A 26,541-nucleotide genomic window follows, 5' to 3' on the forward strand; every position below is an offset into this window, starting at 1 on the left:
TTCTTTTAATGCTTTTACAATGAATCATGATCCAAAGTGTCAGTATTTCTATGTTTATTTATACTGATTAAAAACTATTAAATTATAGTAAGGTTTGATAAGATGTACCTGGCTGTCTCTTCAAACTGTATGTCATCCACTGATGCTGTTACACAGGGAATGCCAGCATGTTTTTCAGCTTAGAAGAAAACAGACTTTATTAGAGGTAAAATTAAATACTGGGGGAAAAAGTTACAGACATCGTATAAATTTATATCAGCATCCAATAACTTTTAAGCAAGAGTTGGTTTATCTTAAGATATTTTTAAGATATATTAAAGAATGCATTGTTGTATGATAGTTTGTACAATATAAAATAATCCATTGCTGCATGCAACATTCCAATAATTTTCATGAGAATAACATCTACTTATTCAGGCATCTCTGTACAGGCCTGCCAAGAACTGTGTTACTATGTCTATATGGTAGGGGGGAAAAAGAAAAAAATATGTAATGTTTGTACAATACTAATGCTAAAATGATGAAGAAACTGTTCACACCCTTGCAGCTCAGATAAAATGACCAGTGGACTGACTGAATAATTATAATTTCTGCCTTTCTTTTTCTTGGGTGCAGTTTATATAAAAATTGGGATGACAAATCAGCTCATGATCTGAGAGTTCTCTGACTGCAGATAAAGGAATACACTTCCTTCTTCCAAGTCAGATGACTCCCTTATCACAGCACTAAATTTCAGAAACCTTATCTGTGGTCTGAGATAACTGGGTTAAACCTGGGAGCTCATACGGGAAAAGCATGCATTTACATTTCATTGTGCTATGCTTCTTTTCTGTTCCTATTAAATAGCTAAGATTGATCCAGCAGCACACAAATATAATATGCAAATACCATAAAATGTACTTCTCCCTACTTGGAAAAAAAATACAGTCTCGCTCTTTGCCATATTTTGTTATCATGATTTTAAAATTATTTTACATTCTAATTTCAATTTATTCAATTGAGTGCTTCAGAATGCTTCCTTCCATTTCTAGGTTCCCCCCAAAAATCAGTTTTACTAAATATATAATTTTCTCTTGAAAATCAGAATTGGGTAGGAAAGAATGACTAAAGGGTTAAGACTTTATTGTACTGAAGAATACTAAATACTAACTGTCAAAAATAATGTTTTTGGGAAGCAATTTACAATGTTCAAATCATGTACTGTATTGCACAAGTTACCATAAAACTGGGTAAGCAATTTAAATATTACACAGATTTTAAATATTTAAATAAAGCAGAGTAGAATAAATTAGGAACAACTAAGACAATCATAAAAGAACAACCAGCATTAGAACTGTTCTATGGGGAAAAATCTTCCCCTCCATACTGCTTAAAGTAGAAATTTAGGATGCCTACTGTGTAAGTCATTAGAAACATACAAATCCAAGTCTGTAAAAGATTACTGGGGTTTTCATTGGAATTCTTGCTAATCGTATGAATAAAAGTGGACTTGCACTTAATTAAAGCTTTTATTCATAATGTTCTGCTCAGTTTTTGTAAATATCTCTCTCCAAGAGAGTGCAAATTCTTGGTTAGCTAAGGCTTGATCCAGCTAAAGTTACAAATCTGCCTTATATAAATTTTTAGATAAATATTTATGCTCAATATTATTTCTTAGAAGGGACCTTGGAGGTCTTCTAGTCCAACCCCCTATTCAGGCAGGAAGCTCTATATCATTTCAGACAAATGGTTGTCCAATCTTTTCTTTAAAACTTCAGTGTTGGAGCATTCACAACACTGTGAATGGAGGCAAGTTGTTCCACTGGTTGTTCTTTGTCATCTAAGGAGCTACAAGAATTTATAATTTTCATAGTAAAAGGGAAGAGAACTTTATGTAATGCCAGCTAAGTTCTCAGTTTAGTATGGCAGTTTGATTCTGAATCATGTTTAGCCTATCAAAGAGAAGAATTGGGGGGGGGGACACCATAACTGCCTTCTAGTACTTGAGGGGCTGTTCTAGTACTTGATAGGTAACAGAGAAAAGGGGTTTATTTATTCTCCAAAGCACCAGAGGACAGGACAAGATGTAATGGGTAGATACTTGTTAAAGAAACATCCAACCTAAAAGTAAGGAGAAATTTTCTGACAATGAGAACAATTAATCAATGGAAAAGCTTCCCTTCCAGAATTGTGGGTGCTCCATCACTGAAGGTTTTCAAAAATAGACTGGACAATCATTTGACTGGAATGGTATAAGGTCTCCTGCCTTGAGCAGGATGTTGGACTAGAACACAGGTCTGCAACCCGCGGCTCTGGAGCCGCATGCGGCTCTTTCAGCCGTCTCCTGTGGCTCCCAGTCCTCTGACATGTGCAGTCCAAAAAAAAAAAAGTGGGACTAAAAAAGTTCAACCAATCAATTCAAATATGCAGGGTAGGTGCATATCTGGCCTTGGCTCCACTCTTCAGTCAAACCCTGTTCTGCACATGCACGCATGTACGCGCATGTGCACACACTTTTGCGGCTCCAAGTTTTTCCTTTTGTGAGGCAACTGGTTCCGAGTGGCTCTTTCACTGTTTCAGGTTGCTGACCCCTGGACTAGAACACCTCGAGGTCCCTTTCAAGCCTACGATTCTACAGTATGTTCTATGAAGTATTTAATTATGTTTTATAAAGCCTACAAAGCATACACTTCTTAAAATTACAACCAGCAGCTTAGTGTAGATATAAGCAAATCCATGTTGAATGTGTAGGTAAACTGTAAGAACAAAACACAAAGAAATTAATATATAAATTATTTAATGGAGCTAGAAACTGGAATTAGTGGGTTTGCAATTAAAATATCCCAAAAGGAAGAAAAATTCTTAAAAGAATAATTGTCAAAATGACTTGATACTGGTATTCTTGATTTCCTTCTACATTGCTGTAATAGTTAGTTATAATAGATTAATGTCAGTTTAAATAAACAATTATAATTAATATATTAATATACAATTGAGATTCTGCAATTTAGATTGGAGGCATCTAAAAAGTCAAGAAGTAGAAAATGGGAATCCACAGTTCTTACATGATAATAAGCATGTTTTCCTTTGAATTATTATGATTGGTTGCATAGTCTGCCAAATGTTTAGTCTAGATTTGGCTTTTTTTGTCCCCTTTGTTAAATAGCGGGTTCTTTGGTGCAGAAATGAAGACACGAAGCTGAGTACAGGATAACTCATCGTTTATTTTATGCTGGAACTGTACTGAGGCAAATGGCTGCAACCAGCCGCAATATATAGTCTAGCCCCTAGGCGGCAGCCAATAGGTTTGAATCAACCATTGCCGCCTGGGGATAGCCAATTGCAGCACAGGAGACTGGTAGTCTGGGTTGCTGGAAGGCGTTAGCTGCTCCAGCAACCCACGTGGTGTTTCACAAGAGCCCAGTACATAACACCCCTCCCCTCTTAGATCAGACTATGACAACATCAATTAATCTCAATGATTGTCAAGACTCATTATTCAAACACACAAAAGTAAAGTGATAATAATAAAAAAACAAAAAAAAACAATGTAGGTTACAATGAGATTAAACAACATCTCAATGATCAGGCTTCCATTTGCAGTAATAGGCAGTTACAACATAGCTCTAGTTTCTGTAGTCTAGTGGCAACAGGTTTTACAACAATATATACCGTAGCTCTTTATTTTACAACGTAATCTGCAAGATACAAAGGAGGCTTGTGTGCCCTAGAGGAATGTCTCGGAGTTCCCATCACTTTGTGGTCTACCAGCTTACCCCGTGGGCTGGGTAGATTTGTGTCCCTTTGTGCTCCTGAGTCAAGGGGATTCGATGCACTCTGGCTGGTTTCTCCAGATTGGCCCACCCAATCTGTCCAGCAGATTAGGCACAGTGGTTGCTGACGTTCGGTTGGCTTGCTTCTTCAGGGGGTCCATGTTCCACTCCAGAGCTCCCCGGTTCTCCCTCTGGTTCCATCTCAGTTAAGAAAGAAAAGTCCTGGTAGTCCATGTGAGGGCTGGCTTGGCCGCAAGTTTGAGGACCTTGGGAGGGACTTATGACGCAGTCCTTGCTTAGTGGCCGTTCTGGAAATTGTTTCCTGAGCTGATCAATGTGTCTTCTGACAACTCACCCTCCTTCCAACCCCACTTCATAAAATAGGGGTCCGGATGCCTTGGTGATTTGACCAGGAACCCACAGATTCCCATGACCATAGTTCCTGGCCCAAACCCAATCGCCCATGTGCAGCCCCCTTGGGGTTTTGGTCGAGAGGCTTCTTCTGCCACTCTGTCTGGATGCAACCTGTCCAGTTTAGTAATCAAATGCCTCCCCCAAAGTAGTTCTGCAGGACTTTTACCTGTGGCAGTGCAGGGCGTAGAATGCTGGCAGAGTAAAAAATCTGCCAATCTGTGATGCCAATCACCTGTGACAATGCGCTTGAGTGCCTCCTTCGTTGTCCTCACCATGCATTCAGCTTGACCATTAGAAGATGGATGAAAAGGTGCAGACGTTGCATGTCTGATGAGATTAGCTCTGAGGAAAGTCTGAAATTCAGCAGCAGTGAATTGGGCCCCTTTGTCTGAAACTAAGACATCAGGCAACCCATGTGTGGCAAAGAGTTTTCTCAGCACCTGGATGGTCCTAGCAGTAGTCATGTTAGGAACTGGAATTACTTCCAGCCATTTGGAGTGGCTATCCACTACTATAAGGAAGAGCTGTCCTTGAAAAGGCCCAGCGTAGTCTATGTGAACCCTAGACCAGGAAGTGTGCTTTTCCTCCCACCTGTGAACAGGAGCCTGTGGCATTTCAGGCCTAGATTTCTGGCATGTATAACAACCATGGACTTGAGCCTCAATGTCCTTATCAAGGCCAGGCCACCAGAGGTAGCTTCTAGCTAAAGCTTTCATTCTGACAATGCCTGGATGGCCTTCATGTACTGATTGCAAAACCCTGTCTCTTAGGGAAGTGACTCTGTTTCCCCATAATATGCACCCTTTATGGGCAGATAACTCATGCCTCCTGACAAAATAGCTCTGAAATTCCAACCAGCCCGTGTATACCCATGACAACACTCTACACAGTATTTTATCTGTGGCAGTTTCAGCAGCAATGTCCCCTGCATGGAGAGGAAACTCAGGTATGTCCTGTATGGACAATATTCTAGCAGCAGGACCTGGATCTGGATCCATTAGTGGCAGTGGTAGTCTGCTGAGGCCATCAGCATGGCCCATTTCCTTGCCCTGTTTGTGAATTAATTTAAAATCGTATGCAGATAGGAAAATAGACCATCTCAACATTCTTGGAGAGAGTATGTGGGGGGTTTGTTTGTCTGTTGTGAACAGTCCCAACAGAGATTTGTGGTCAGTGTAGACTGTGAAATCCCTGCCATATAAATAATCATGGAATTTTTTTATTCCAGCAACGATGGCCAGGGCCTCTTTGTCAATCTGAGCATAGTTGCGCTCAGCAGAGGACAAAGTCCTTGAGTAAAATGCTATAGGAACCTGCTTCCCATTTTTTTCTATGTGGCTTAAAACTGCCCCCACCCCATAGGGAGATGCATCACATGCAAGACATACAGGTTTAGACTCTTTGTAATGAGTTACAGTGGACTTTTCTGACAGTAGTGCTTTTAAGTCCTGGAAACATTTTTCATGTAAGTTAGTCCATTTCCATGGAGCTTTCTTGTCTAGAAGCCTGTGGAGGAGCTCTGCTATTGCTGCCTTATGAGGTAGAAATATGTGATAGAAATTTAGGAGACCCAAGAATGCTTGCAGCTCTCCTTTTGATTTGGGCCTAGGAGCCATTTTAATGGCCTTTAGTTTAGAATCAGCGGGGTGAATGCCGTTAGCATCAATGCGGAAACCCAGGAATTCTGTTGAAGAAACCCCAATACTACACTTGTTCTTTTTTAATTTGAGCCTGCTGTGCGAAGCCTCTGCAAAACAGCCCTGAGCCTACTGGACAACACTTCTGAGGATTCCCCTGCAATAAGAATATCATCAAAATAAGGGCAGACGCCCTGAATACCCTTGAGTGTACACTCCATGATCCCCTGGAAAGTACCCGGTGCAACACTGACTCCAAACTGTAAGCGTTTAACCTTAAATGCCCTTCTGTGAGTCACGATCGTTTGAGCCGCGGCTGTGGCCTCATCAACCGGCAATTGCTGATAGGCCTGTGCTAAATCAAGTTTAGCAAAAATAGTACCCCCTTGCAAGGAGGCTAAAATATGGCTGACCACTGGGACCAGGCAAGCGTGTTGCTTGAGGGCCTTATTTAATGTGCATTTATAGTCAGCACAAATATGAATTTCCCCGTTGGCTTTAAGTGGAGTGACTATAGGAGTTTCCCACTCCCCCATCAACAGGCTGTAACACGCTCTGTTCTACAAGCTTATCAATTTTGGAATCAATTTTATGTTTTAAGGCAAAGGGGACCCTGCGAGGCTTAACCCTGATTAGAACTACATTGGGATCTAGCTTAAATGAGATAGGCGGGCCTGTGTATGTTCCTAGGGCTGAATCAAAAACATCCGCATATTCCTCGCACACTGACATGAAGTCTGCAGTTTGTGTCCGGTTTATGCCAGTAATCTGAATACCTAAAGCCTCAAACCAATCGAGTCCAATGAGACTTGTTCTCTGGCCCCCTACTACTATTACATCCAGGTGCCCCCCAAACCCTTTAAACTTTACCAACAAGGTGGCTTCTCCCTTAACTTTAACGTGAGCATTTTGAAAATCTGTTAGAATTATATCTGAGGGTCTTAGTTTGGCCCAATTGTTACTGTGCCTACACACGAAGTTAAAAGTGTCTTGAGAAATGATTGAGACTGCAGAGCTGGAGTCTAATTTCATCTTACATGGAACTCCTTGTAGCTCTACCAAGAGCTTTAGTTTGGACTTGAGGAGGCGTTGAGCCCCGGTGCGGCATACGCTTCTACAGCTTCTGAAGAATCCCACACTAACTGGACCCTGGGCCCCAGTACCTCTCCTTGTCGGTTCTTCCGACTGGTGTTTGGGTGGCTGGTCTCTCTGGCAGGCTCTGCAAACAACTGCGATGTGGCCTGTCCTTCCGCAAGCTCTACACATGGCTGAACAAAATCTGCAGTTGGCACAGAAATGGTTGCCACCACACCCCTTACATCTCGGTAAGAGAGCTGCCCTGTAATTGTCCTCTCGCGGCTGGCCGTTGCAGTGTGGCACGTTGGGTTGCTTTTGGAGTCGGTTGATTTCAGGTTCTTCTTTCTCGAAGATTCCTTCGGTGCGCTTGGAGTCCTCACGGTGGACCGTTTCTTCTAACTTTGTCAATTTGGTAGGCTGTACGGTTTGAACGGCGGCCCCGGCAGTTTTGTCGGCCATCACCTCATCCTGTGCTTCAGAAAATGTTAAATTAGGCCTAGCAAATAGTCTCTGCTGAAGCGTTCTGCCCCGTAGGCCATAGATGAGCCGGTCTCGTAGATGCTCTTCTAAATTTGAAAACTTACATAGGCGTGCGGCCTGCCTTAGGCCCGCAATGAACTCTGATGCTGTCAACCCCGGGAAGCTGCACTCTCTGGTCGAACTTGAATTGCCAAGCCATCTCAGACATCCTGGGCTGTTAGTGCCCGGTTAGCCTCTTTTTGAGATCTGTGTAAGAGACCGCTTCCATTGGTGTCAGCGTGAAAAGGTTCTCGGCTAAATCAAAGGTAGCTGGGCCACATACGCAGAGTAGCGTTGCGGCCTTCAGTCCTTCTTCCGCAATCTGGTTGGCTCTGAGGTAGTTTTCTACCTGCGATAGATATGATGGCCATTCCTCCGGGTGTTTTACGTCGAACTCTCTCAATTTGCCAACCTTCGGCATTCTTCTTTCTAGTTCCTGAGATATTCTGGATCCTGCTTCTAGGCTTAGGGAATGGGTCCTCTGAGTACAAGGCTGCTAGTGTAGCTTGCTAGCCGGCCTTGAGGGGGGGGGGAAATGCCTCTTCCCTGTGGCATGTGCTGCCTTTCCCTCATGGACTTCAGCTCTTTAATCAGCAAAGCAGGATCCCACCTTCGTTGCCACTATTAAATAGCGGGTTCTTTGGTGCAGGAATGAAGACACGAAGCTGAATACAGGATAACTCATTGTTTATTTTATGCTGGAACTGTACTGAGGCAAATTGCGCAACCAGACGTAATATATATTCTAGCCCCTAGGTGGCAGCCAATAGGTTTGAATCAACCATTGCCACCTGGGGATAGCCAATTGCAGCACAGGAGACTGGTAGTTTGAGTTGCTGGAGAGCCGTTAGCTGCTACAGTAAACCAAGTGGTGTTTCTCAAGAGCCCAGTACATAACACCCTTATCAAGTCCTTCCCAAGGGCCTGGAGTAGGCAGATGTTGCTATTTAATCATATTAAAGGTATGTCACAAGATGTAAACTGTTTCAAGCCAAACTGCTTTTTGCAATTGATTGATGGTGAATTTATTAATGTGCACTGGGCTAGAATGTGGGAGATGATGGGTTCACATTCCGCCTTAGCTATGAAAGCCAGCTTGATGATTTTGACCAATCATTTTCTCTCAGCCCAACCCATCTCACAGGGTTGCTGTTGTGGGAAAATAGGGGGAGGAAGGTGTGTTGGATATTTTTACTGCCTTGAGTTAATGAAAACACAATAAAGTCAGGATACAAATAAATAAATAAAATGGCAGTTTTATTATTTATTATAATTATATATAATTTATTGTTATTCCTGCAGCTTTTATCCAATTAAACTGTCAGACATTAAATCACCATTCCCCAATCTATGGACATCCATATGAACTGGGACTGCAGTTCCAAGATGCACCAACCAACCAAGATAAACCAACATGCCTATAATCTGTTAAGCACTGTCATATATAGTAATGGTTAAGGACCAAAGTTGCAAAGTAGTTATTTTGTAAATAACAGGGATGCTTATTGTTGCTGGTTTCTTAAAGTCTGTTAAAAATACTGTTTCCTCATACAGTACAGAATGTTCTTTAGTCCAGCTATTATTTCATGAATTCAATTGCAAAGTATTATTTGGATTACCCAGAAAATTATCAGGGGCTTTATACTGAATATTCCAGAGTGGATGGGTAGATAGATAGGTAAGTTACGTTAATGGTAAAGTTACAAATAACTACAATAATCGAAAAATGAAGAATTATTGTCCAACCCAATTTAAAATGTCTGAAAAACAGAACTACTAACCTTAGCAAGAATCCTTTAGTAAATAATAGCAGACAAAAAAAACTCTGTTTGCTAAAGTTGCCAAGCCAAGGTTGAGAAATGCTGGGTTATATAATAGTAGTTTGTTTTCTTTTGCTGTTTTATTTGATTATTGCAACAAATGGTTTTCTGCGGTCTTCCTCCCCCCCCCCCACCCACCACCGAGCCTGCTGATGGGATCCCCAATGCACGTCGCTCTAAGAAGGAGGTGCTCCGTGAGAGGAAAGAGGGGCTTGCTCTTACCGGCCAGGCACGCCGTGGTATCGATCCACTTGAGAAGCTGACCGGGGCTGAGCTCGCCGAGGTGGTTCGTGTGAGCGGTAAGGAGGGTTTGGCACATGTGCACTTGCGCGCTCGCCATGGCACCGTCTCCTTCGCCGGCGAGCTTTCTTTTGCCGCGGCGCCTCCGAGAGCAGATGCCGCCCGGAGTTTCGCATTCCCTCCCCCGGTTCTGTGGCGCTCAGGCGTGATTAATGTGCTCCGGCACGCTTCTGGGCCTCTTAAGCAAGCCGGTCGCACCTTCCAACCCGGCTGTTCGCTTTTGCCACGGGTGGAAGGAGTGCGGCAGTTTCACCTTTCCCCTCATTCCCGAGCTGTGGCAGGTGGCTGCGAACGAGGTATGGCTGCGTCGATTCAGCTCCTACGAAATAATTGGAACGAGTAGCGAGGTGAGGCGCATCGTTTAAGCCAGACGATTTCAGCTACCGCGCTGCTTGACGACTTTTCCTGGAATTGCCTTCTCCAACCCCGAAGCCTTTCAAGTCTGTTCCGATGCCTCTTGCAACAACTCCCATGCAGGCTGTATAATAACAATAACAGAGTTGGAAGGGACCTTGGAGGTCTTCTAGTCTAACCCTTTGCTCAGGCAGGAAACCCTATACCATTTCAGACAAATGGTTGTCCAATCTCTTCTTAAACTTTCAGTGTTGGAGCATTCACAACTTCTGAAGGCGAGTTGTTCCACTGATTGTTCCGTCAGGAAATTTCTCCTCAGTTCTAGGTTGCTTCTCTCTTTAGTAGTTTCCATCCGTTGCTTCTTGTCCTGCCTTCAGGTGCTTTGGAGAATAGCTTGACTCTCTCTTCTTTGTGGCAACCCCTGACATATTGGAACACGGCTATCATGTCACCCATGTCACCCCTCGTCCTTCTTTTCATTAAAGGTACGGGAGTTTGTAAACCCAATACCTCTGAAGAGGTCTGTCCTGAGAAAAGCCTGGTGTAAAGTCCACATGTTGAAAGTTAACCTTAGGAAAACAACATGTTATGCATCTTTTTCCCCCTCAAGGATCCTGTCCAAGATTCTTAAATACCAGAGACTGATTTAAGTAAGGAATTCCCAGTCTTTTTGGCCATCAAGCCAGATTGTTCCCATGCTGGAAGTCATCAAGTAAGTGTAGGGGGGAAAAAGTGTAAAGCTGATTATCTAGTCAAACACCTGGAGTGTTGCTCAATGTGCCACAATTTGGTAGCTTTAAACTGGAATTTGTATTTCTTTTCTTCTTGGGATGTCCCACTGATTTTGTGCCTAAGGCAAACTCTCAATCTTTGGGCTTCCAGCATGGGCTATCTCTCAGTTAATCAGCTATGTATGCTCTGAAAAAAGTTGTCAAGCTTTTTCAGTGAAATTTAGGCTGCACCGTATACATTTTTACCTGGTCTTATAGAAATGTAAGAAATGTCACTGAGTTCTATAAACTTTATTCCAAGATAAAGGATTATAGGATTGCAGGTTTATGAGATTAAAAAGAAACAATCTTAAATATAACTATTATACTTAGGATGCTTCCATCAAGATATCAGGCATTATTCATTTTGTATTTGAGATTTCTTTTACTTTTGTTTCTTTAAATGTTCTGCATCTATGAATTAGGTGTTTTTAATACAAAAATAAGAGTAACTACAAATACCTCTTGGCAAAATCTTTGCCACATTTTCTAAAGAAAGGGGGGAAAATCAATAAAATCTGACAGGCAATAGCTATTGCAATAAAATATGCCAGCTCTTTTAAAAGTAGACTCAATGAACAGACCACATACTACTTTTATTGCAAAGACATGGAAGGATTATCCAAGATGAAAGTCTCCCTAGAACAGGATTTATGGAACAGATTTATTTCAGGTAAAATTAAGAAGCTTGTAGCAGAGAATCAGTATTATCAGTAACTACAATATATCAAAATAACTCAAAATATTAATGCCATAATTTAATATATAAATATGTCAATAAAATACAGTTATACAGGTAGTCCTCAACTTACAACAGTTCATTTTGTGACCATTTGAAGTTACAATGGCACTGAAAAAGTGACATGATTGTTTTTCACTCTTACAACCATTGCAGCATCTCCATGGTCACATGATCAAAATTTAGATCCTTGGTAACTGATTTGTATTTATGATGGTTGCACTACCCTGTGGTCATGTGACCATCTTTTTTTGACCTTCTGATAAGCAAAGTCAATGGGGAAGGCAGATTCACTTAACAACTGGTGAGTTAACAACTGTGACAAGATTGTAAAATTGGGCAAAACTCACATAACAAATGTCTCACTTAACAACAAAAATTTTGGGCTCAATCATAAGTCGAGGACTACCTGTACTAACAACAATATCCTACATCTCAAATCTATACCAAATCTTCATTCAAGCATTCCAAATTCTTTGCAAAACCAGTTTTTAAGAACTTTTGAGTTCCAGCTGTCTAGGGTTGGGGTTTGGGTTAGGTCTCCGTGAACTTGGAGAGTAAAATGGATGTCACCAACAGATTCCCAGTGCATTGGTATGGGTAGGAGGGAAGCAATGGATGGAAACTAATCAAGGAGAGAAGCAACCGAGAACTAAGAAGAAATTTCCTGACAGTTAGAACAATTAATCAGTTAAACAACTTGTTGAATGCTCCAACACGAAGTTTTAAAGAAGAGATTGGACAACCAACTCTGTTATTCTATTATTAGGAGGACGGAGACATTTTGGGCCCACCGTTTCTACATTTCCTGGTAAAATCTATGGGAAAACTCCATTGGAGGGTAAATCCATTTAAGATTAGGGTTAGATCTCCATGAATTCAGAGAGTATAATGGACAGATTCCTGTTACGATGAAGAGGGCTGAAACTTTCCCAGGCCACCTTCTAAATCTATCCTGGTAAAATCCATTGGAAAATCCCATTGGGTGAAAACTCCACATAGGTTTATGGTTAGGTTTCCATGAACTCAGAGAGCAAAATGGATGTCTTTTTTCCTATGAACTTTTAAAATCAAACTTATTTTGAAACACACAGAATAGTATCAGTTGATCCAAAAAAATGCTGACTGAACATAGACAGTGTTTTGCTGTTTGCATCCTAGCCAGAATGCTTAAACTACTTACCTTTAAATAATTTTAAACAATTCTATTTTAATGTTGCTTTTAGGACCACTTCTGGATATCTTTTAAAAGAGATAGCTTTTAAAATACAACTTATTTTGGAAAATGAAACTTTATTCTAAAATGTATCCAAAATTGCAAGACAACACGATTAAAACAGATAAATACATTTTATATACAGAAAGCATTAAAACACAATTGTTAATATAATTTTATACCATTTTAATGAGTTTCCATCAACAAAATTTTACAATTTAAAGACTTTAATTGAAAAACAGTTTTTAAATCATATGTATAAATTATGTCTACAACAACTCCAGTACAGGTAAAGTAAAATACAAAAATAATCAATACTGAAATTCAAATACAAAACCCCAAATAATGTTGCACAGGTACATATGTACACTTGCTGAAATCATGCAGTTACACAGTGCAACAAAATCAACTGTCTTAGTTTAAAACCTATCACAAAATGGAACAACCATATCTGCAAGCAGAAGAAAATATATATTTGTAATAAATCATAGTGCATTTAGAAGTTAAATTTTATAAAATGATTGCTGAGTGATTTATTTCAAAAACTTCCCAGTTGGTTCAGACATTTCACATAATTCTAAATTATACTTCTACGAAATTACAATTTAGAACAGTTTAAAAAGATTTAATGCCAAAACATTTCTGTTTTCAGCTTAGTTTTGACATCATATCTACTTGCAAGGTATCTGTATCACTTCCTTGTTGTCAAAGAATATGCTTATGAAATATTTGATCATAATAAAAATTTAGACTACAGTAGGTGAAATTAAAGACATACCAAGGAAGAAAGGAAGGAAGGAAGGAAGGAAGGAAGAAAGGAAGGAAGGAAGGAAGGAAGGAAGGAAGGAAGGAAAGAAAAGACACCAGACTTAATATGTCCAGTTCTGTGCCAAAGCACATACATACAAGCTGTATATGGTGAAAAATGTCTATACCTAAGACTTTGACCACAACGGTCTTGATTGCACAAAAACACATCTGAAAGGAATTTATGGCTTGAATGACATTTTAGACAATTAGGTGAGCTGGTGCAACGTAAGTCATTTGGGAGTGTGGTTTCTTGCACATTAGGCCACACTGTAAAAAGTTAATGTTCAAAGAACTGTGCAGTAAAATATTTAATATGCTCCAACAGGAAAAATATACTTGTTACAATTTATTTTGCCTGGTCAGAACTTTTACATTAGCTGCCATTGGTTTGCCACAATCCAAGTTTATTGATTCCACTGTAATTTGTATTTCATCAAATTTTAAGCACTTCGATAAGATTTAGCTATATGCTTGTGATTCTTGGAAGAATTCTTAGAATTCTCTTGGCGAATCAAGCCAAGAGTTGAAAATAACAGATAAACCAGGGGGAGAGCATGATATGCATGTGTGTAAATACATATATTGTAATATACAGTGGTATGTTATAGATCTACATACATACATATACATGCTGTATTCTAAATAGTGTTTCACAATCTGTACAAAAGGTCACTTAGATGTAAATTACTGCAAAAATAGGCCAATTTTTGTATGCACACAGTCTTACAGTATTTCTGGTACCTGTGATAGGACACTGAATGAGATGCTGGTGGTATGTAAAGTCAGGAAGAAAAGTTTCTTTTTAATAAAAGGAAGCAAAAGCCTGTAATTTTTAGTATAAAAAGTGGAGGAGAGGGATTGCTAAAAATAGAAAGTGTTAACACAATGCATATTGTAGATAATTTTGACTATAATATCATTTATTCCAAATTCTCTTAACTGAGCCCTACAAATTATATAGTACTGAAATTGTTTTCAAAAACAATAGCTTTTTTCACAGGTTTGTTGGAAATCACAGGAAATATTGCTGGATTGATTTTCTTACTGTAAAAATCAAACAGCAGTAAAATTTCTTCCATGATCTGGAATTTTCCTCTTTCATGATTGAAGGGTACATGAATGAACAGCAAAATGAATTGCTAGGGGCCAATTCCAAATACATGAAAACAGGAGACATGCTTGCTGATAAATAAAAAAACAGAGGAAGACAGATGAAAGAGAGCGATTTGGATAAAAACAGATGATGTGTTTATGATAAAATTATAATGAATATGGAAAGATGATCAAGCTTAGATCTCTCAGACTAAAAGATTTTCTGCATCGCCCATTGTATTCAATACTTTAGAATTACAATTCAATTCAGATTTTTTAAAAATGTAATTTACAGAATGTCTAAAACCTTTCTAGAGAAATAAATTGTACAGAAAATCACTGTAAAATAGGTGAGACTTTAAGAGTATTTTCAATTCATTAAACCATTGTGCTAATATGTGGTCTCATATTAATGTTGCGAAGTATTGGGAATAAATTCCACTTATAAGCCCTATATTTGCCTCTAGAATGTTTCTTTTTAATCAGTATGAACATTACTCATATTGAGAGACATGACTTGTAAACTATATATTGTCTAATTTTTGTTTAAATTTTTGAAATGAGTGTTTACTAGACAAACCATTTTAATGTACAGCAGAATATTAGCTTTCCATGAGATTCATACATACCTAAAGCAAACTTATTTTTGATTGTAAACCTTATATATACATACAATAGAATTTACTTCTGGACAGAACTGTTGAGGAGTTAAAATATAGTTGAACATATTTCATAAAATCTGTAGCTTCTTTAATACATTATATGGATTGAATGGACAAGTTATACTATAATAAATTTTGCCAGTAATTGTTACACGACTTATAAAGAATACATTTTGAAACTATTAAAGCAGTCACATTCTAAAAATTAGTTGTGACTAGGACAATTTTAACTAAAGTAATATAATTAATTCCACTAAACTATATTTGGTCACACATAGTTGGACCTGTAACCAAAATAGTGTCTTCAAAGTCCATACACAGCCCAAAATGCTGCCCCTGTTTATTGATGTATTTTGATTCCAATTTCTAACGTCTTAATAAATTAACATACTAAAGTACATCATTTGTAAATACAGATAGTCCTTGACTTACAACCATTTGTTTAGTTACCATTTGAAGTTACAATGGCACTGAAAAAAATGAAAAAAAAATGACGGTTTTTCACACTTTACCACCATTGCAGCATCCCTATGGTCAAACGATCAAAATTCTGGCTCTTGACAACTGGTATTTATGACTGTTGCACTGTTTTGGGGTCATGTGATCACTATTTGTAACCTTCCCAGCTGACTTCCGATGAGGTCAGTAGGGGAAGCCAGATTCACTTAACAACTTCATGATTTACATAACTACTGCAATGATTTGCTTAGCAACTGTGGTAAAAGGTTCGTAAAATGGGGTACAACTCACTTAACTCTCTTGCTTAGCAACAGAAATGTTGGGCTCCATTGTGGTTGTAAGTTGAGGACTACCCCTAGCAATTTCATTATCCATTCTGAATGTTAAAAAGTCAGCTTTATCTACTGTAATAATTGGATTTCTGTAAAACACTTTGCTTTTACACTCTGTAGAATTTTGTTTTCTGTTCCACTATGGATGTAAGGGAGGATTCATAACTCATATTCCTCAATTCTGTCTTCTATTTCCTGAATTATAAGAATCTGAACTTCAGTGTCATGATGTGGAAATTCATGAGAAAATTTGTTTTTGAAAGTCTCAGAATTTGTTTAAAGTGAGAAATTAAGAAACTTACAGATTTAAATAATACATTTATCTTCCATAGAAAACTGTAACACTTATTAAGCCTTAACACTTTATCATCCTCTTTGACAGTTTTTTGTTAATGTCAACCAGTTTTTTAAAAATAAATTATACTTAATAAACCCCTTGGGAAAACCATGTAAAATATGGACATAAGCATGTACATATCCATTTATATCAACCTTTTCAAATTCTTTCCTCTATTCCTTATATTCTAACCTTTGTGTGATGCATTTTCTTTCAGTGAAAATACATATAGAGATACAGTACCATAAATTAATGGACAATAGACTGAAACGAGCTTTTTTCTGTGGAAATTTTAGTATTGATATTTCACTTGTTTTTCAAAAGAGTGATGCGATATGAAACAGATGTGGTATGGGGCACTTTGATGAGAGGAGGAAGACAAGACAGCTTCTCAACAGAAGTACTTGAAAATCTCTTTCATGGTAATTTCATTTAATTGCTTTCAGACAATAGCATAATAACATTTTTATTCAATACATTCATTAGTCTGTAATTTTATAATTGATGGCTTAACAGACTAGCAAGTTTCAAACTCACCTATTTATGGCTACTGGAGATTATAAATTGATAAGGCTTTTAATATTCAGAGATTGCAGCCCTTGAAGTATTAGGAATGCAAAAGAATTTTTAGGTTGTTTGTATGTATGAGTTTTTCTTGGGAACGTAACAGCCATTTTATGGAACTAAATAATGAACTTAATTAGTTCTTGATCTGATGTTAAAATTTGGAGTGTGTGTATTGTTACTTGCTGAATATAGGTACAAAGTAAAGCATGGATTAACCAAATAATTTTTCTATAATATTTTGATAGCAAGCACTGAAAATAAGCTTTACTACTGCCCATACTCTTGGTTGCAGAAATGCACATGGTTTGCTACATAATAAAAACTTGTACTTTAAACGTTCTAAATTTCTCTCATCACATATAAAAAGCTGAAACTTTATTTAGTTTACCTTTATATTCTAGGAAAATCCTGTATTTCTGCTACACTATAGTATAGTAGTCTCTAGTATAGTATACTATAGTTTCCCTCTTACTTGCAAATAAATGAAATAGTTGTTTATATCAATATTTTTATAATACAAAACTCTAAATGTGTAAAAATGTTTAAAACTCTAAAAGCCAGAACCACTTTTTTAAAAAACAAAAACAAAATCTGGTCTTAAACATCACTCAGTAGATATATACAAAGACAACTGGCTAAGGATCTAAAAATAGCAACTGTAGTAGTTATCCTAGGTCAGACATGTCAAACTCGCAATGTCACATGACGTATTGGAACTTTTCCCCCATTGCCGGCAATGAGGTGGGCGCAGTTTCCTCCTGATGCGTCCAGCCTGCAGGCCAGCAGTTTGACACCCCTGTCCTAGGTGATGAAATAAAAGCTAATTTTCCCACTCAAATTGTGGGATTTAACTTTAGCTTGATAAGGCTCACTAAATTGTGATTGGAAATAGAGGACAATCATTTGCAAATTTATTAAACAAGCCTTAAGTACTAATCCTAAAAATCCCAATGCATATATAGCCATTATTTCTCATGCCAAATTCTATATCATATTATACATTTTTCTAAATGAAGCTAAATTGAGTTTTTTTTTTAAAAAATGTAAATGCTCACATATTCAAAGTATGGCCATAAGCACTTGAGATTTGATTACAGTACACATTAAATTAGAAAATGACTTATTTTAGTGGTACAATTGGAATCTAATGTCCAGAATAATTCCAATTATAAACTGATCATGTTCTTTCCTAATTTTAATTTTGATCTATTTTGTTGTGAATTAACTTTAAAAAGGGAAACCATTTATCTTTTAAAAATAAAATACTGACATTGCACAGGACATCTGTAGAATTATTAGAAATGCTTGTCTATCTAGAATGCCATTATTTAGAAAGGCATAAAATCCTAATGCCACAAATAATGGATAACATAATTGAAGCAGTCTTGAACTCGAACAAATCCTAGTTGATAGTTCCAATGAAAAAAGACCGGCTTCACTTAGTATAAGGAATTTTCAACAGGAGCAAGACTTGACCAATCTGTTCAACAGTCAGGAAATGTTCCATGTGAAAATGCATTAATGATATTCCTTGGCACTGAAAGAATTAGAGAATTTGTGTTTGCATAGATCTCCATATGTACATCAGAACTTTTAGAGAAGTGTGTATTTCATAATCACAATTTTACATTGTATTCAAGCTGGAAATATGAATTTTTGTATTTTGATATTAAATTGTAACCTGAAACACTTCAAGTTTCATCTTGTTTTTTTTAAATATTTAATGTACCAAAAGAATTAACATACATAACTATTCACTAGTTATGCTTAAAATTCCAGTATATACTGTCGACTAGAATGAAGGCTTAATTTGTGCAATAATGTCTGATGAATAGCATGAAAAAATACTTTTTCCAGATCACCCTATATCAGGGGTGTCAAACTCATAACGTCATGTGACGTGTCACAACGTATTGCGACATTTTTCCCATTGCCGGCAATGGGGTGGGCGCGATTTTGGCATGACACATCTGACCCGCATCTGGCCCCCTGCCCTATATCATGGAGATACTTTTATTAAACACTATATGCTAGGTCTGCCCATAATGAGTTTCTTCAAAAAGGAAATCAGGGAAAAATATATAATACATTAGGACTCATAAAAAAATCAGTGCAATATTTATTGGCAAAAATGTGTGACACCAATGTAAAAGAATAAAAATGTACAACTTAATCCTCTTCGAAATTCATCATCTAATTTCATAGTTTTGTTACATCCAGCATATTGACATATAATCACAATTATGATAAACATAGTAATGACTTTTAGTCAACTGAGTTTTGGTGCTAGATTGTAATCCATAGATAGAAACACCTACTCTTATTAACCAAATAGCCACTCTCTTGCTATAGTTATGATTAATTTACATTCCTGTTTTCAAAAGGATTTGGTATATTATTAATTGTTTGGTGCTACATATGCAAGCCATGTGCTTATTCCTTCCTCTCTTCATGACTTAATGGGCTAATTCTGAGTTTTGGAAAATCATTTATGGCTGTTATATTAAGAGTATGATTTGTGCTTGCCCTATAAACCAGGATTTTAAGGAATTAGGATTTGATTGCTTGGCATTACATGAGTCAGCCCATTGCTTACTGTAACTGGATTGAAATATGCATTTTAAATCAGCATTACATTTTTCTTAAAAACAAAAGGCTCAGTTGGAAGCTTTAACTAAAAGCACCTGATAACTAAATCAGGTGCTTTTGGATGTCAGCTGTTCTAGGTTTATTTTTTTCCACTAGGATCTTGTATAGAGATGAGAAAGTATTTGGGATGCACCAATCAGGCCAGGATAGTGGCAACCAAAGGTTCAGCTGATGATAATCTGATGAATCAGGCAAAAATGAAAATCTTCCAACTAGAAATTGGTTACTGTGACTTAGAAGCTTGAAGGACCATGTCCTTTTATGTGGTAGGCTGTCATTGTGGCTAAAGCATAGGACTTGGTGAAAAAGAGGTAAAGAAAATTACACCATCTTTTCTGAAACTATGTGCAACAAGTTGTGAGAATAAAGAAAACCACACCAAATTCAATCGTTGATTTTAAATTTAAAGCAATCATTTAAATTCATATTAAACATTTTATGTAGGAACTACTAAAATGGATTATATCCTGTATGTTTATTAAATAATACCCAATCTATTTCAGGCATTTTAAATTTGTATGAATGTGTGTATATATATATATGTACACCCACACACATACACACACACACACACACCCACACCTAATGTTCCAGGTTATGAGATCAATTTTAATTTACTTATCATTTTCACCAGTAACTTCTAGCAAAGTTTTCAGAATATTTCTAAAGAGATAGGTAGGAATAAATTTGATTTTTTTCACAATATTTTTAAGCAGGATACAAAAGGAAGCTGATATTCTGATCACATATAATCCTTTTAAGAAGTCCATATATGTATCATGTTTTGTGAATGGTTTCCACTTGGCCTTTGGAGAAATTCCATTAAAAATTCCCAAGATAAAATATAAGTTCATCTTAATTGTTCTAAATGCACTGGTCTGGGGGTGGGAATTAGAATCACGGCATTAAGGTTCATATAGGACTACACCACAAATAGTACATGTGGAACTTTAACATATGAGGAATAAATCAATGACTGAAAATCAATAATCTATTTTAATTTTGTTCTTCATATTGCCAAATTCTATAAATAACTTACTAGAACATACAGAAGAATCTAAACAAAAATACAATGTATAACTAGCATTGTCATTAGATATTATGTGCACAGCATTCATAGTTATCATTTTATGTGGTGTACTGGAAATGAGTTACTGGAAAAAATAGGCACAGATTTTTACATGCATAAAATGAATATCTGAAAAATTAAGTATTAGGGTTAAGGAATCATATCCAAATCTGCCCTTCAATTCTGAGAAGACACTTTAATCCAGCAGAAGTTCCCATAAACAAAAGGGAGAGAAAGGACCTGCTTCCCATTTTGTTTTCAATTTCCTGGATTATATTTTTGAAAAAGAACAGACAATCTCTTCCCTCATTGCATTCATGTAAGGTTTGGCTGAATCAAAAAGCTTTTCCAGATAAAATAACATCACTGGATACTAACTAGAATTATTGTCTTGTTCTGAGTGTTCAATAAAATGAAAATAAAATACTTTGGAATCATAGATTTAATTTTGTAAAAATATAAATATGTGTTAGGTTACACATTGCAACTTTACTCAGCTCTTCAAGGCTAATTTAGAAGTAATGGTGATACTTAAGAGACATGTCCAAAGTTTTGTAAGTATCATATTTTGCTTCCATGACGGGACTTCATTTCCCTTTTTTTTAACCTTTCTGGCACAATCTAAATTTGCTCTATATGATTTCCTAATCCTCCAGAGCAGATTTGATGGTTGGCAGGCGAGAAGAAACATGTTCCACTGGTGAATTCTATTCTGCCTGGAATGACATGACTGGATACTGCCCCAAGTTTTCTTCAATACCAGCACACAATTTAAAGAATGATCTCCCCTCCCATTTTTTTAAAAAAGAAGTGTAAAACTGCTGCTTGTTCAAAGTCTTTCATTGCAATTTCAGCAGGAAGTATACATGAATAGATTGCAATGCCACTTTAGCAACTAATGTAAAATTAGTTCCTTCTTATAGGTGGAAATAAATTCTTGTAGGCAGCACATTTACTTCCACATTTATGGAAGTAGAAAGTTACAATACAAGATATGCAGATAATGGAAGCTGCTACTATATGGGAATTATCAAACAAAATGGGTAATTCTCATAGCAAAATTGAAAATAGGAATAGATATAGTTTTTTCACACATCATTTGCTTGCCAAAAACAGGATGGGGAAATTATCATGCTTTCGTCATATAAAGCACTTTAAATTTCTGTTATTTGGAACTCAAAAAAATATGATACTGGATTAAATTTACCCTGGTCTTTTAACATAAAGCCAATTAAAATTATTTTCAGATTTAATAGCTGCATTTGTTTCTGAGGCAGCAGATGTACCTTAAGCCAAATTAAAAAATTATGTAATAAATTTACTGATCATATAGGGCTTTAAGTTTACTGATTTTAGTAATATCCAAAGTGGTTTAATAATATTGATAAAATATAATGAGATGGAGATAGGAATAATAAAGCCAGTAAGTATAGTGAGGTAAAGTAACTTGCTGTCTCTTTCACTTTGGCATATGAAATAATTTGAGTATGCATATGTAATCTTGGGAGATTATGATAAATATTAGAGGAAAATATTGTGCATAAGCAATATAATCTATAGCTGTTTTTATTATAATTAGAACACCTGTGGAAGATCATACTAAGTATTTCCCCAACATTGTAATCCTGCCAATTTTATTCCTGTATGCTCCAGCACTTTAATCAAAGCCCAACAAGTATTTTGTATTTCTCTGCATAGATCAAAAAGTTGAGCTAAACTCAGTCATACCTTGAAAGCAAATATTAAAGGATATGCATCCTAGTCATATAACTTGGGAGTAAACTTGTTTCAATGTTTACCACCATGAAAATATGCTTAGTATAGCAGTATTAGACATTTATTAAGAAGTAGGGCACAGAACTCTTCTTTTTTTCTCAATTTCAGGAAGGCAAAGAACAAGTTTAACGCACTTAATATTTTTTTTCTTGAGCAAGTGTAGTCCGCAATTCACATGATTACTGGTATTAAGTAAAACTTTATGAAAGCCCTCTCATAAGCAATTTTATTCCTAACGATGATGGCTGACAGTGACAAAAACAATGTATCTGAGATCATTTTTAAAAAAATAACTTATAAAGCAGTGATATACACAGCACAAAACAGGTTGGATGGGAAGAAGGAAGCAGTTCTTTCGAAAGATAAAATGTAAACATAAAAAAGATGGAATAAAAGTCCCTATTTCTTATTTCTACTTAAGATGTCATGTGATAATATTTTACAACGTCCTGAAGGTCTATATATGTATGTGCTCATATTTATGTCTCTGTAACACACACATACATACACCTATCCCTACATATACATACACAGATAATTGTTTGCAGTTCAGTCTTGGGCAGCTCTGATATGCCACATAGCTGAAACCAGATCAAGACCCACTTTCTTCACAAAACAGGGAAGATGGTTGGAAAATAATGGTGGGTCCAAATGTGGCAGAAATCTTTTCTGTTAAACTGTACACAGGGATGAAATTTTTTTCTTCTTTAGTAGCTCTCTGGAGAGGGCCAACTCAGTGCAGCCTTCATGAAGAAAGTTGGTATTGGATCACACACTCATTGTCATGCTGGGGGAATACTGAAAAATAGGAATTCACATTTTAGCTGCAACTCATTTACCAAGATACTAATAGTGAATCTGAAATGCAAGTATCATATTTAATAATAATAACATATGACTATTATTACTAATTTAACATAATAACAATTTAACAATGTGATATGTATCTGGCTTGGCAATGAAGATAAGTGTCATACCTTATTGGCTATAATTTTGCATGCCATATAATATTTGATTAAGCAAAATAGTTATAGAAATATCTGGATACTGAAACCCCTTAAGTTTCTCATGATTTATGATAGGCATTAGAGTTTTGTTTTCTCCTGCTGCCTTTGATATGGAAATTGTGTGCAAACTGATGTGTATATATTTAATGTCTATTAAAATAATGTAATTAAATTAGTATAACGTATTTCCCCGAAAGTAAGACCTTCCCCTAAAAATCAAGCTAGGGTGGGGGTGGAGCTTACCATTGCAACCAGGCCTCCCATGGATCGACACTTGCCTCACTGGTCCACTTCTTCTGCGGCCGAAGGAGCAGCTTCATTCTACAGCTGAGAATGGAGCTCGGGCCTGCATTTTGCCGTCAGAGGCCTTTCCAGAAGGCCTTTGCATCTAAGAAGCGAGCTATGGATTCTGGTTCTGGGCTATGCAGACCTTCTGGAAAGGCCTCTGATGGCAAAATGCAGGCCCGAGCTCCATTCTCAGCTGCAGAATGAAGCTGCTCCTTTGGCTGCAGAAGAAGTGGGTCAGCTGGGCGGGGCTGTCAGTACCACCGCTACGAGGTGAGTGGAAAAGATCCTCCCCTGAAAATACGACCTGGGGCCTCTTTTGGATCCAAACAAAAATATGACTGGGTCTTATTTTCTGGGAAACACGGTATGAAATTTAGAACAGAACATGTTTTTGTACTATTAATCAATCACCAGCACACCTTGTTACCCTTCCCCTGTGGTGCTTCCACTATAATATTAAAAATTGTAACATTTCCTAAGATCACCAAATTGCACAAGATTTCAGTCTAATAAACTATTATGATGATATAACAATGGCCTAGTCTGGGGCATGGATGCGGACAGGGGCATCGGACAACCAAGCTCCACTATGTCTTGGAGACTGAAATTGTTTAAGAGTTACTTATAATTTCTTGACCAAGTTACTGAAATGCTTCATCCAATGTATTCTTACTTTACAGTTACACAGAATTCTTGGTTTAAACAAAGTAAAACAATGCTGATTTCAATACTTTAATTTCATCATTTTACTTCAGTAACTGAAGAACTACTACAATTTTTTTATGGTATATCACTATGTTAAAAGGGCTTGTGATACTGTTTCAGAAGGAGATTCTTTAGTTGATTAACATCAAGATCTGAATGAAGGGCTAGCCATAGTAATAATTTATACAAAGTGATTAGAAATACGATTGCATTAAATTTTATGCATTTTCTTGAACTGAAAAAGTTCTGTTAGGTTTCAAAGTGAATCATAATTTCATGGTAAGGAAGAAATATTGTATTAATCACACAGGATGAAAATCTGATTTTAATTATAAAGCCAGTTATCTGAAACGATAAACCTTAAATCCAAGTTATTACTATTGTATATAACTTTTGTACAAGTGTTTTTCTCACTGTTAATTTATATCAAAAATATATTTACTGGAAGTGAAAAAACAAAATTATTTTTATACATGAAAACATGTTAAGAATAAGAACATTTATAAACTATAAATTAATTTATATCCCATTATCCTATTGGAATAGTAATCTTTAATTGAAATTTTTGAACATCCTAATGTAAACAGTAATAAGAAAGTCAGATCTATCTGTAGCAAGTTGTTAGTTCTAACAAAATTTAATTTCATTTAGAACAAAATTGTTGATGGACTGATAGACAAGCATTATTTTATTTAGAATTAAATATGAATCAAATAACTCTTCCAAAATTGTATATTTTAAAGAGTCATAAAATAAGCAGTTGGCAAACATTTATCTTAAAAAACACTAGATGGCCTAAACAAGTTAATTGTAAAGCTCCGAATATTATTTCCATTTCATTGTTTGTAAACTACCTCATCATTATAATCCTTTCCATATACCGTAATAATTGGATCCATAGGCAAGACATAATTTAACATGAAATATATCATTTATTATAGTTTGGTTCTGCTGTTTAGTATGCCATATATATTTCTGATTGTTTTTCTGTCTTTATAACCTCAAATTGGGTAAAATTGTTCTAACCTACAACATGGAAATATATACCTCAGTTGTTCTTTTAAATATATCCTAAGGATCAAGTCAGGAAATGTCGTGCAGAATATCTAGTCCAATGTTCGCTAAATGTTTTGTAGAAGAAGTTGGGGCTATCAATTATTTCAATACATTGAGAAAAAAAGAATCTCTTTAAGAAACAGCTACATTTCAAGCAAAACATCTTTCATACTGGTCGTCCTAATTCATTTACAATGGCAGCACCTAAAATGATGAGGTGGAGTTGTATACCAGCAGAACACCCAGAATTAAAAATCCAGTACTTACACTTTCACTCTGAAAAGGATTTAGAAAGTTACCCCCCATTTCACCATCATCTCGAGGGGTCCCAGGCTGATTGCTCATACTCATATTACTTGGAGAATTCTATTTGGAAAACAAAGCAAGAAGATCAAAAGCATAAATCATATGAAACTCTTTTAAAGCATCCCGCGAGAGATACTTTTCTTTCATCCACAAGTACAATTTCCTCATTCTTAAGGGTGAGAGAAACACATATTCAATAAGGATTATCTTATATTTCATGTCCATATTATAACCTTGGCAAAAATCACAAAGTCATGGTAGGGCTGATGATTTAGGGCCACAGCACAAGAAATGCCAAATCTAAAAACTGTCCTGAAGCCAACCATGACATTTTCATTCCTGTTAGCATTGAAATGCTGACAGATGTGCAGTGTCATGGTTCCGACAGATGAAACTCTTCAAAAGAACTTCAAGGCATTGTTTACATGGTTTACATGAAACCAATCCATCTTCTTTTAACTGATCAGTCAGAGATTGTAAAAGTTGTATTCAAAAGTTTTGAAAATGTTCTTTTCAATACTGTAGAGCTGTTTTCAATTTATCTTTCTTTTTCTGAAGATTGTGTTGGAACAAATAGATGTCTTTTGCAAATAGAATAACAGAGTTGGAAGGGATCTTGGGACACTTCAACTCTCTGCTCAGGCAGGAAGCCCTATACCATTTCAGACAAATGGTTGTCCAATATCTTCTTAAAAAGTTTCAGTGTTGGAGCATTCACTTCTGGAGGCAGGTTGTTCCACTGATTAATTGTTCTAACTGTCAGGAAACTTCTTCGTTCTAGGTTGCTACTCTCCTTGATTAGTTTCCATCCATTGTTTCTTGCCCTGC

At 36.7% G+C, this 26,541-nt stretch overlaps 2 protein-coding genes across 5 annotated transcripts in view; both read right to left on the bottom strand.

Moving 5' to 3' along the window:
* Positions 1–9,632, bottom strand: part of ACOT12 (acyl-CoA thioesterase 12) — a 32,896-nt gene extending 23,264 nt beyond the window's left edge. Inside the window, exons 1-2 of the mRNA XM_081318853.1 lie at positions 9,442–9,632; positions 109–178 (exon numbers count right to left, since the gene is read on the bottom strand). Of these exons, the coding sequence (XP_081174979.1) occupies positions 109–178; positions 9,442–9,559 (188 nt within the window). The 5' untranslated portion in view covers positions 9,560–9,632. The remainder of the gene's footprint in view (positions 1–108; positions 179–9,441) is intronic.
* Positions 9,633–16,258: 6,626 nt separating this feature from the next.
* Positions 16,259–26,541, bottom strand: part of SSBP2 (single stranded DNA binding protein 2) — a 158,498-nt gene continuing 148,215 nt past the window's right edge. For all 4 annotated transcript variants that reach the window (XM_081321303.1, XM_081321305.1, XM_081321302.1 and 1 more), the window contains 2 exons: positions 25,675–25,773; positions 16,259–23,149 (listed from right to left, as the gene is read on the bottom strand). In XM_081321303.1, coding sequence (XP_081177429.1) covers positions 23,120–23,149; positions 25,675–25,773 — 129 coding nt within the window. In that variant the 3' untranslated portion in view covers positions 16,259–23,119. The remainder of the gene's footprint in view (positions 23,150–25,674; positions 25,774–26,541) is intronic.

This window comes from Vipera berus, assembly GCF_964194415.1.
Source record: "Vipera berus genome assembly, chromosome: 2".
Classification (NCBI taxonomy): Eukaryota; Metazoa; Chordata; class Lepidosauria; order Squamata; family Viperidae; genus Vipera; species Vipera berus.